At 38.0% G+C, this 13,316-nt stretch overlaps 1 protein-coding gene across 1 annotated transcript in view; it reads left to right on the forward strand.

The window, feature by feature from the left end:
- The first annotated feature begins 1,000 nt into the window (after positions 1 to 1,000).
- taf3 (TAF3 RNA polymerase II, TATA box binding protein (TBP)-associated facto) overlaps positions 1,001 to 13,316 on the forward strand; it is a 49,580-nt gene continuing 37,264 nt past the window's right edge. The window contains exons 1-2 of the mRNA XM_056260461.1: positions 1,001 to 1,303; positions 2,406 to 2,666. Coding sequence (XP_056116436.1) covers positions 1,138 to 1,303; positions 2,406 to 2,666 — 427 coding nt within the window. The 5' untranslated portion in view covers positions 1,001 to 1,137. The remainder of the gene's footprint in view (positions 1,304 to 2,405; positions 2,667 to 13,316) is intronic.

The raw sequence follows: 13,316 nt of genomic DNA on the forward strand, positions 1-13,316 counted from the left end.
ACTACAAACAAAAATACACTAAGATACAATAATAAATATGCATTCAAACAAAACAAAGAAACAATAACTCAGTGCAAAGTACAATACAATAATAGAAATGTTATATACAAAAGAAAAAAAATCGGTTACACTTTATTTTAAGGTGTCCTTGTTACAGTGTAATTATACATTTAAGTACTGAGAAATTGTAATTGACTATATGTACTTAGGGTTAGGGTTTGCATGGTTTAGGGTTAGTTGCATGCATGTAATTATGCATAATTTAAAGTTATTACTACAGTACATGGTAACGTGTAACAGGGACACTGTAAAATAAACTGTTACCAACAATAACAATATCAATATCTATGCAACAATATCATACTTGCTCACAATGTATACGTAAAAGACGTTTCACTACTGATTATATTATTATTATATTAACCCAGATAAGTGTTCTCTCAAACGACTTAAGAATGATATTAATACCCTCTGTTCTTTCTGTTTGGAGAAACCTGAAACTACTTTACATTTATTTTGGAACTGCCCTCTCACAGTGACATTTTGGTGTGACATTTGTGATTTTATCAAATGTTGTGTGAATCCTAACTTTGAATTTACATAGAAATGTAATTTTTGGTTTTCATCAATGTGAAAAGAAAAGTGATATTTATTTTATAAACCTTATTTCTCTGTTAGCTAAATTTCACAATCACAAATGTAAATTTTCTAAATGCAATCCTTTTTTAAGATTTAAACTTGAAATGAAAATGTATTTTGAATCTATTGAGTCCTCTAGCTATAAGAACAGTGGCTGTGTTTAAGGATGTGGCACTTAATCTGGATTGAAGACTGCAATTTTATTTTACATAGTAGTAAATAAAAGGAATATTTTCAAAAAAAAGAGAAAGATTCAAGGCCTTACAAACCACTATCTGCTTTCCCACACTGCACTAACAGTAGGTGGTCTAATCGAGCAAGCCATAATCGATCAGACTCCCGGCTCTTCTGCGCATGCGCAATCGATTGCTCCACAATGTTTCGCTTGGGAAGTAAAAGATGGCGGCTCCTATGGAAGTGCCAATGTCCCTATTCATGTGAATGATCAAAACAAAGCCTTTACAGGCGCCGTGAGAGCGGGCTTTCGGGAGCGGAGAGATGTGTGAGAGTTACGCGCGCTCGCTGCTGCGGGTGTCCGTGGCGCAGATGTGTCAGGCGGTGGGCTGGGACGCGGTGCAGCTGAGCGCCTGTGATCTGCTGTCCGATGTGCTGGAGAGATACGTGCAGCAGCTGGCCCGGAGCTGCCACCGATACTCCGAGCTCTGTGAGTCCTTTAACACTCCTTTCTGACCCTTACAGCAGCCTGTGTTTATAACCGTCTGTGTTGGAGTAGTGTGCACTATATATAGTGGGTTTGTTGTGAAGCCCCGCCCACTACTAATGTTGTTAGCGTGCTAAGCTAACTAGCCCCTCAAATGGGGTTTTAGCTGTTGTGGCGATAAAACGTTCTTAACGAACTGCTGTTAGTCAGTTTCTTTGGATTCTTAACACATATTTTGTTGTTGCAAGACGTTAGTTCTGAAGCTAGGCATCAAACGTCTTAGTTTGTATGTTTTGACAGCTGACTAGAGGCTAGTTAGCTTTTATTTAGGCTAACAGATATCAGCTTTTGCTTTAAAAGGCTATATGCTGCTTAAAATAAAGTGAAATGTGAGATGGTATCCCTCTTGGAGCCTGAAATGTTTAAACCAGATCATCTGGAATAGTTTTGCAAACGCAGTGTATGGATTCCCACTTGTTGCCATAGTGATGATGTAAGCTGCAGCATCATCTGTGCGTATGTGCAGATCCATGTGTCCAAAACAGTGTTATTTTAGTATCATTCAGATACTGTTATTGTTTTTTTTAATCGATATTTTGAAGTAGTTTTTATATTTTCCGTTTTTAAAGTTTAAGTAATTTAGTCATTTTTAATATTTCTTCATCTGAACGTGCTAGTTGTCAAAGTCTGCAAAAACATTGCTCATTGGGGTCCACGTGTTGTTGTTTTTGTGCATTTAAACGGCCATGTTTGGAAAGTTTTTGAAAATATTTGTTTAGAAAGTTGCTTTGTTTACATGCAATAGTAGGGATGTTTTTAAAACTTGGTTGACACATTAAGGCGTTTGATTTTGGGTTCAGGAAGTTAAAAACTCCTTTAATTTTCTTAAAAGAGAAACATATTTTATAAACCGTATAAAGCTTTTACTTCCAGAGCCCGATTGATGCGCACTAAAACTAATATTATGATGTGGCTCTCATAGTACTTGAATACTTGATTGTGATTGGTTAATCGTTGCATTCCGCGAAACAACTATGCTTTTTCTTTATTTATTTAGTTTTTCCATATATTGCATAGCATAATCTCTCTCTCTCTTTTCTTTCAGATGGACGTACAGACCCTGGACTGAGTGATGTGGACCAGGCTTTTGGATTTTTGGGAGTCAGTATAGCTGAACTTGAGGACTATGTGAATAACTTGGAGCCTGTTGGCTACCCACAAACTATCCCTCAGTTTCCCATCAGCAAGAGCAGCGTTCTGCAGTTTCCTGCTGCTGGCTTTGAAACGGACGCCCGTGAAGCCCTGAGGGGAGAAAGGAGAGACTACATCCCAGAGTACTTTCCTCCGCTCGTCTCACTGCAGGAAGGTACGTACCAACATCGCTATAGATGCCAAACTGAATATATTCATGCAACAAGTTATAATAAGATAATTCAATGGAGTTGTAAATAAATAAAGCCGGGCGTACCGTACATTGTGCGAGTTTAGACACTCGGGAGCTGGAAGAAGGATTGATGATGTATACTCATTATTTATATGTTGTAAATTTAAAAAAAGTTACATAATGTACCCTTTTTTGGCAACTATATTGGCAACTGTATTTGATTGGCTGAACAAAAGTCGCGTTCCGTTTGCGTTTTAACTTCTTGGTATCTTAACAAAATACAATTTAATGACAGCACAATAAATGAAATTAAGAGAACAGTCACTTTTTAATTACATAGTAGATATTTTATGTTTATTTAGTTGTTTAATTTACACAACCTGTGGTGTGTTTCTGTAAACACCGAAAGAAAAGGGTTAAAAAGATGCATCATATTTTCATGTGATCATTGAAACGTTCCAGTAGAGAAATGGTAAAAAAAAAAACGATTAATTACTTGACATTAGTTCCAAATGTTTTCCTTTGGTCACAGCAGACACATCAAATCTGTTGTGTTGCTCCCCAACTGAAAGTCACCTAGTAAACGGCAAGGGTCATATGAGCACATTGAGCAAAAAAAGATGTTACTTTGACTAATTTTTTTTTTTTTGGGGGGGGGGGGGGGGGGGCATTAAAGCCACACATTGACTTTACTCATCATGGCAAAGGTATCTAATAAATATGTATATCTGTGTATCTCAAAATTTAAAAAGTGGATTATGCACTATTGAGCAAATGTTTTTTTTTTTTTTTTTTTTTACTTCTATTCGGCAAGGATGCATTAAATTAATCAAAAATGACAGTAGAAATTTATAATGTTACAAAAAAATTCTATTTCAAATAAATACTGTTATTCTGAACTCTATTCATCATAGATTCCTGAAAAATTGTATCACCGTTTCAACGACAACAACAAAAAACGGTTCTTATCATTACTATGATAGGACATTTTTCAAATCAGCATTTTAGAATGATTTCTGAAGGATCATGTGACACAGACGACTGAAATAATGATGCTGAAAATTCAGCTTTGCATCACAGGAATAAATTATATATTTAAAAATCTTAAAACGGAAAACAGTTCTTATAAATTGTGATAACATTTCACAATATTACTGTTTTTATGGTATTTTTGATCAAATAAATGCAGCCTTGGTGCGCATAATAGACTTTCAATAACTATACAGACCGTCCTATACAGTCACACACACAGGGACCTACGTATCCCATGATCCCCCAGCGCTGCAGTCTTTCACTCTCACTCCATCCGGCTCTCACACACACACACACACACTCGCCTTCTCATCACACACAGCGGAGGCTGTGCCAGTGGGTGGTGGAGGGGCGGACATGATCAGGGTTGTTTCGGGTCGGACAGGAAGCTCTCTGGCTGTGAGGTGTGTTTGCGGGTGTCGGTGTGTGTGTGTGTGAAACAGGAAGTCGGCGGGCTGTAGGCTTTCAGCCATGTGTGTGTGAGAAGCTGGCGGAGGTCCGGCCCGGATGGCAGACATCCCAGGTGAGTGTGTGTGTGTGTGTGTGTGTGTGTGGTGTGTGTAAGAGAGTCCAGCCAGGGTAGGGGGTCTAACTGGGTTTGGAGCCAGCGCTCAGCTGGATGCCCCTCTGCCAGAAGAAAGACTCAGGGTCTCTTTTTCTCCCTCTCCTCCATTTCCATTTTCTTTCTTTTTTTCCCCCTGTCTCCCGTTTCTTCCTCATAGATCAGTCGGAGGCCATATTACACCACAACACACTCATGCCACAAATCTACATGAGCATGTATAGGCAAAACAGACAAAAGTTTAAACATACAGTGCATTCTTCTATAATATAGAATACATATTATATGTATTTCTCTCCAAACCACAAAGGTTTTGGAGCCCCGCTGTGTGTTTGAGTGTTACGAACACAAATGGGTTTTTGTGTGGTTTGTATTTTTAGTGCCACTTGCTTAAGCAAACTTCTATTTTACATTGATTTGAACAAAGTATTAAATGTTTATGTAACTTATCCTGCACTATTGCAAAATGAGCCAACAAAATAAAATATTACCATAGATTTACATTGAAGAAATGACCCGAGATTTATCTAGAGACCAGAATTTTATAGAGTTTGAGGTGGGTTATTTTGATTTGTGCCAAAACACCCTATGGCAAACCCATAGCAAACAATGTTAAGTATTAATTATATAAACTATTATATTGTTTGTGTATATAATATATCATTAGTGTATTTTTATATTTTCATTTTTCATTTGAAAGTTTTAGTAATTTTTAGGGCTGTCAAATGATTAATCGTGATTAATCACATCCAAAATAAAAGTTTTTTTTACATAATATATGTGGGTGCACTGTGTATAATTATTTTATATATATAAATACACACACAGGCTTGTATATATTTAAGAAATATTTTCATGTATATACTGTATATAGATTTATATATAATTTATATTATATATAAATATAAAATTTTATATATAAATAATATTTTTTTCTTAAATATACATGCATGTGTGTGTATTTATATATATATACAAAATAATTATACACAGTACTCCCACATATATTATGTAAAAAAACTTTTATTTTGTATGTGATTAATCGTGATTAATCATTTGACAGCCCTAGTAATTTTATGTGCTTCTGCCATTAGTTTTTTTATTTTATTTATATTCTATTTACCATTAATTTTTTGGTGTGTTTTAGTACTGAAACTTATTTTATTTTAGTCAGTTGCCATTGCAACATTTCTAATTTTCATTTACATTTTTTCATTTTCATTTTTTTTCCATCTAATATTTATATTTTATTTCAGCTTTTTTCCATATAACAAAAACGATTTTTAATTATAAAAACAAGCACCTAATGCATTGCAACCTCATTGTAACAGTTTATTTGTATGTAATATTCTAGTCCGTTAGTTAGATTAACTTCTGCAGTAGCATATTTAGCCACAGGTTGGCGCTATCTGACCACATTTGTGCTCTTAACTTCGTCTGAATGTCTGTTTCTGATCTTCTTCATTCTCTTATACTGTGTGATACTCTGTGAATCAAGATTTTAATTTGATATAAATGTTAAAAAATATTTTTTGCTGTCCCTAAATGGCTTGGGTCAGGTGTGTGTGTGTTTTATCATCCGCCAAAAGAAATATCCTAGAAAATATAATAGCACATCTCTCCTTCACAAGCCACAAAATTTGAGGTACCACTCATGCCTGTATTACAAACAATTAAACACTGAGATCAAACTGATTCACACAACACAATAAACACAATGTGTTTTTAGAGCATCCAGTTTTGGAATACTGATTTTATTGCAATTACAACTTCATTACGTTAACATATTCTACAGAGTCGTTGCCATTGGTTCGGTGGTGGGTTTTCTCCCAGTCAACAGGCTCTTGTTTGTCTATTGTGTGGGAGCGTATTGTTGTTCAGTCCTGAGGGAAGAAGGTAATGGGAGGTAGAGAGAGAGCGATTGCATCTGTACACTGAAATTACCAGTGATCACACAGGCTGATAAAGTCTCTCCGTCTATGCAGAGAGAGAACAAGATTAAGACGACTGCTCTGGAAATTTACAGCTGCGAATATCAAGCCATACACGAACGGATTTCAGTTTGCCGTTGATCCCAGTGTGTGGAGTAGGAACATGGTTCTGTTTGACTTTAGTACCAGGCACAATTTGACAATTTCCCTGCATTAAGTATAATTTGTCCCTCCATTCTGACAGAGTACATGCTGTACAGTGCGACATACTCACGATCTGACTTTATTAGAAACCTGTGTGGAATGGACATTTGGACCAGTGAGATTTGGACGGGTGGGCCTATCCCAGCGTAACCCCACAAAATGAGGATGTCCTCTTGACTCTTTAAGATAGAATCTGAGATTTACTAAAAAGAGACAACTTTTCACGTTCTCATGCGTGGTTATCACATCTAACATATTGCTGCATATTAGGGGTGTCACGATTTCGATTTTAAATCGAAATCGATCGAAATTATTTTTTTTCCGAATCGATCGAATTAAAAAATGGAATCGTCGATACTGCCACGCCCCCATGTCACGTCCGGTCGGCGTGCCAAGCGGGAAAAAAACACGCGTGTTGAAAAGCTGGGAGTATATGGTCAACCTCCTCTAACTTAGCTACAGCCATTCAAAAGATAGCATGGCAACTGCAGCAGATGCAGGAGACCCATCGACAGAACTTAACATCGGCAGCTGTAACAGCGCGCGCGACGCCGCATCCGAAGATGAACGACTTCGAGCCGAATCTGGCCGAGCATGTATGTCTCACCGCACCGGCATCCAGTTTGTGCGTCTTAAATTAGTTTCTTACATTTACAAAATGAGTCTATAGCAAACATAAGCCATTTTAATAAAAATAAAGTTCCATGTTTTATAAAATGTCCATTAAACTTAATTAAATGTTTAGTGAAATAAGAAATATTTAAAAGATCGTTAATTGAGTTGTATAGCCTACACACGTTTTTATATCCACATATTTTGTTCTAATGTCACAATAATAATCTCAGGGTTTACTGGATTTTACACGATTCTTTTTGTAGTGTTATTGGTGGTGATGTACTAAAATAAACATTGTAACGTGTGGATCTTTCTGCTTCTCACATTGATTCCTGATGGTTAAGAGGACAATTACTTTAGTCGCCCCCTGTCGTTTCACAGACTAGCACAACGGCGAGCGCGTCGAGTATAAACGCCTCGTCCGTTTGGAGAGGCGCGCGCGCAGTCAGCGGAGACTCGCGCTCTTGCGGACGCGTCGAGTATAAACAAGGGTGTAATCTCCCGGAATGAGCGAGCGAGCAAGAGCGCGCAATCGCGCATGAGAGACAGAAAAAACTATGCTCCAAACCGTATAGCGCGCGCACAGGAGAGAGCGAGAGATCTTGGGCATGTGCCTCATGAAGCGCATTAAGACAGAGAGCATCCTGATTGGCCGGTTTCGGCTTTTAAAAAATAAATGTAAAAATCGAGAATCGAATCGAACCGTGACGTTAGAATCGAAAATGTAATCGAATCGAGGATTTGGAGAATCGTGACACCCCTACTGCATATACGCCACTTGGAGAATAGACAGTTTTGTTGAATTGCATGCATGCAATAGACCGCTTTGGTCATTCTAACGGGCTCTGCTCGTTCGCATGCTTACAGCATAGAATATGCGCAGTACAGAAAACGTCGCCGATCCTAACTTGAGCTTTGTCATTTTGCAAGCCCCTTTCTGTCATTAACACAATCATCCCGTCGACAGAGCTGGTTTTGTTGCATCTCATCGCGCCGCTCTCTCCTTGTCCAGAGGTGCTGATTATTACCTCAGTCTCTGCTGGCGTTCTGTTAACTTCTGAATTGAGCGAGCTCCGCATTTGACTCGCTTCGTTATCGGCTCTTTTCAAAGCTTCACAAGGGCGTAAAAATGATTAGAGGAGAGCCTGACAATGCATGAAGAGATTTGCACAGTTTCCGTAGATGTCAGGTGCAGCCGTTACACTCTAAAAAGAGAAAAGGATGAATATTAAAGGCCTCCGTCTTTTCTCCTTTTCTTCCGCCGCGACATTCACATCTTCTTTAGAGAGAATAAGGGCCCAGGGCCCGCTCTGATTGGCGAGGGCACGCTCCCGTAGCCAGGAGAATCCGACCTGATAAAAAGAATTTTGTCTTTTAAGTATAATAGTCATTACCGTCTCACTTTCTGTCTCTCCCAGGTCAGTTTCTACCCGATGTGTTGCTGGGTTCATGCGCCAGAGCCGCAAATCCTCAGGAAAATCCTGAACGTGTTTTCAGGAGCATATTTTAGCAAAGTATTTTGATTTAGCAGCTTGCCATCTTCAGGACTTATCCATTTTTATTGTTATTTTTTTATGAGTTTAAATCAATGGACAGGGAAATCTCGCCCGTTGGCCCTGAAGTTAGCGGTTCCTGGTTTAAGGGGCCAGCGCGGGACTATTTTAACATCCAAAACGGTCTTTCTGCCATTGAAACATGTGGAACGGTTCCAGATTGGGCACCGGCACCCTATCGGTAGAAAAAGGGCTTCGGTGTGCTGTTTGTGTCTGTCTGTGACACTCTCGCTGATGTAGTAACTCCTGTATTATCTCTCTCCCCTCCTCTTATCTCAATGTATTTCCCTTCCTCGTCCCCCTTTTGCTCATGGAGAGAGAGGGCTATCTGCTCTTTGTAGTTTTCTGACTATTTATGTCGGACAAGGTCAGAATCGTTTAAACTTGCCTGGCTCCCTCAGACCCGAAGATAAGATGAGAGCAGAAAGGATTGGGATCGATGGAGGAGTGCAGATTTATTCTCCTCTCTCTCTCTCTCTCCTCCTCTCTCTTTCTTTGTCTCTCGTCCATCCCTCTTGCTCTTTTTACAGAGGTTTGGCGCCTTTGGATCCATTTGTCTTTTTTACTTTCCGTTCGTCGGGCCCTTTAAAATACTGTACCTAAACGGGCCACTTTGCTCATCCAGATCAAATCAAAGAGCAAATTAAAACGCTATCGAATAAATCTGACGGACAGCTTGCTCTTGCGGGACCAGAGGAGAAGCCTCAGAAAAATTCTGTTTTGAAAACTCGTTTAAATGAAAGCTTTTTAAATGCGGTTATATGCCGTATGTCTTAATTGAATAGCTCACCCAAAAATTAATATTCTGTCGTTATTTAATCACACCTCATGTTGTTCTAAACTTTTTTTTTTTTTTTTTACGGAACACTAAAAGAACACAAAAGGGACTTTTAGATATTTAGGCTACTGTTTAATGAGGTTCGGAGGTGGTATGAATGCATTTAAATTCACAATTACATATGTTATGAGATTAATGTTGAATATAGAAATATTAAGTGATTCAAAAAACTGAAATGATACTTTTAAATTGAAACAAAAACTGCCTGTAGGTGGCGGCACTGAATCATTCACTCGATGCATTCGTTTGAAACGGTTGATTCGTTCAGGAATGAAGCAAGTGACTGTCTTTATGAATAAGTCATTGAATCAATGACTCACTCGATTCATTCAAAAACGCTGTGACTTTGTTTGGAACTGTTTTCGTCGACAAAATAGAGCAAAATCAGACAATATTATGCCTGAAATGCAAGTCAATTAATAATAACTTCTTGTTTATTAAACTGTTGTATAAAATCAACATCACATTTGCAGTCGTGCTGATATTTGGGGAAAACTGCAGTCTTGCTCATGTGATATTGCTTAACTACATCAGATTATGAATATTAAAAACAACTCAAACGGGGGCATTTATTGCACCCATATCTCAAATTTTGGTAGCATTTTTGCCCCAAGCCGCTCATTCCTGATAATGAGATTTACAACACGATTATAAGATTTACAAGTTTATTTATATATCGCCTAGTAACCGTGCAAAGAACCTTCTCTTTATAATCATAAAGCTGTCACTCAGCTCTCCACTTTTGTTATAATGGAAGGATTCAAGAGTGTACAGAACTCAGCAGCACTAGACGAAAACTGTGTGGATTCTGATTAACTTAAACACCTTTAATTCACCATTGCATTCAATGCATTGAAATGAATTTGGAAAATCCACTGTATAAGTAAACTTGCCTCACATACCATTTCATTTCGACACAAATCCAAATGTGTGCACTTTGCCCATGTTTTGCTTGCTTGGATTTTACAAGTCGCTTTGGAATATGTTTCAGATGACCAAAAAAACACAACTTCTATTAAGGAAAATGCAGAAGTTTTTTTCCCCCGAGTCTTGCAGCCCTACTTTAGGTCATTTTTGGAGCCTAAAAGTCTCCATTTACTTTCGTTGTATAGAAAAGAGCAGGTGGGACATTCTTCAAAATATCTTCTTTCATTCTTCACAGAAGAAATTCATATGGGTTTTATCAACAAAAGATGACAGAATTTTCTTTTTTTTGTGTGAACTATCCATTTAGATGTGTTTGTTAGGTGCTGTCGAGTGAGCTCCGTGTGTGTGTGTAGAGAGGGAAGCCTCTGGTCTTATGTTACTCTGTCGTGGCTTTATGATAGATGGCTCAACCCAACCCTACTGCCCCCTGTCACAACCGTTTACCTCCCCCCGTCAGCCGACTGCGTGGATGAGAGTGTGTGTGTGTGTGTGTGTGTGTGTGAGAGAGAGACAGAGAGGGCCGTGTTTGCTCGTTGCCACTGTCTGACTGACAGGTCTGGGATGACCCCCTGCTGCACTGGGCCAGGTACCGTGAGCCCATCAAGAGTGTGTGTGAACGATAGACAGACAGGAGCCGGCTATTGGGCTCGGTGGAGAGGTCACCTGACCCAGGATCAGTCCTGGAGAGAGCGCGCTGCCCTCCTCTGCCCAGGTGTGCTAATACAAAACGTGTGTGTGTGTGTGTGTGTGTGCCATGGATTTCCACTTCTATCTTTTATTCCCAGTCCAAACTCTCACATTCTCTCAGGTTTCTCTCATAATTAGGCGACTTGAAAGCACATTCGCGACCGCCTCGGTGAGATCTTCATAAAACACATAATCCACTCCATTTTTTTATGTCTCCCAAAGAATCGTTTGATTCTTTTGTCACACGCTTCCCGTTTTCCAGCATGTCCTATTCTTTTCGTCCTTACCGTCGCTCTCTTTTCATTCTCTCTCTGTGGCGGTTTTGTGTCCTTCGTACTAAACTTGATCCTCTTCGTAGCTGAAGCGTGTGTGCAAGTGTAAAGTCTTCAAATACAGGTATGAGCAAAGTCAAGCTTATTTTATCTCTATGAAGTTTCATGTCACAAGTTAGAACTTTACAGGTGGATCAAGATATTTTGTGTCTGTTTTATGTAAAAGTATTGCCTTATTTTTCTTTCTGCACAGATTTGAAAAGGGATGCACCAATTGAGAAATTGTGGCTATCACGAATTGTTCTGTATTGTGGTCGACGTGAGATATGGTGGCTGATATTATAAATCTGTAGATGATTATGTCTCAACAATAGGAATGTCCTGATTCCCAAGGGTCAGAATGAGAGTTTCACGCTAGTTGATGGTCCTATTGGATTGGTTTGTGTTTGTTGATCATGTCCACATACAAATAGCCATGAACCTAACTTAAAACTTCAGTTTCTGTGAAATATTGAATGGTGTCATTAGAATTCAAGTAAAATGCGTCACCAAGGTAAATTTATCTAGCTGATTAACAGATAAGAAATTGTTGAAATTGTGAGAATGGCTTGTGACTATCTTAAAAGCATCCACAAAAATAAATGAGAAAATTTAAGACACTAATTAAGTCTCATTATTTATTTATTTACTTGCTTATTACCATGTAGGTTTGGTTTTCCAGCACAAATCGGGTCAGATTTTTTTTTTTATATATATATATATATATAAATATATAACACCATGCTGTGGTAGCAAAACCTGACGTAATATTAGGAAAAGCCCTAATAAACCTATGCGGATTTAAAAAAATAAATAAGTGCATACATATTTATTGCATTGTACTTATTGTCTCTTTGGATAAAAGCATCTGCCAAATTCATAAATGTAAATAAATGAAGTAATACATATGTAATCATATAACCTGGCCTTCTTTCATGAATTTTCTTTAATGCCTCATAACAGCAGAACAGTAGGTAATGCAATGGTTGGAGTTGTATTTATGAGAGTAAATCATTTTTTTTTTTTCATTACCATTAAAGTTTCCCCCCCCCCATCCTCTGATGTTACAGTGGCATGATATGTCATTTCATTTGATCGGGTGGGATTTGTCTGACTAAGCTTAGCTATTAATTTGGCTGTTGTACTTCTAGAAACTATTATTTTCTCAGTACTTTATCCTGTCATTTTACTGATATAGCATAAATCATCCAGTAATTATTTCATCTGAAATACAATTTTTTTTTTTAAACTTCTAAGTGCATTGCATTATTTAGTACAGCTTTATTATTGAGTAATTTCCAGAGTAAATATTTCCACCTCTAGTGAAGAAACGTCTTTTTTTTTTGCACATTGCTGATTTTTCCTGCATAAATAACTATTCCTTATTTTTCAAGACATTATTATAAAATGAATATATTATTAATTTCTTAATTTAATTTGAAGTACAAATACGTTTGTTTTTCGTGTTAAAAAAAAAAAAAAAAAAGATCAGTCACCTTTAGATGAATTTAGTCTTTTCTCAGTTAATATTCTGTATATTTTATGTAGGTTCTGTTCAGAGGGAGTTTGTCATGAAATTTGACTTTTTAAAGTTAAACATCTTCCCCCATCAAACCTCTTGCAGTACCTCTGCTTCCTTTAGATGGCACTCTTGCACCAGCCAACCTCTTTCCGTCTTTCTGTGTCTGTCTCTCCTTTGCTGTCCGTCTGTCTCTAGCGCACAAACATATTCCACGTGTTTTCTCCAGAATAATTTTTTTCTTTTGCTGTGTTTGTTTATAGAAACGTACTGTACAATATGTGTATACACAGTCTGCAGCGGGTATTGACCCGGTCTGTTGTCCTCGCTGTAAGCGTAGGTGTCATGTGATGATTAGCTTTGCCAGGCCACCATGTCTCTTTCTGGCATTATGATATGAAAGACGAGCTCTTCCAAGCCATGACTCTGGCAGGAAAAATGCTGTTCGTACAC

This window comes from Rhinichthys klamathensis, unplaced genomic scaffold (assembly GCF_029890125.1).
Source record: "Rhinichthys klamathensis goyatoka isolate OS25496 unplaced genomic scaffold, OSU_Roscu_1.1 h1tg000176l_1, whole genome shotgun sequence".
NCBI classification, from domain to species: Eukaryota; Metazoa; Chordata; class Actinopteri; order Cypriniformes; family Leuciscidae; genus Rhinichthys; species Rhinichthys klamathensis.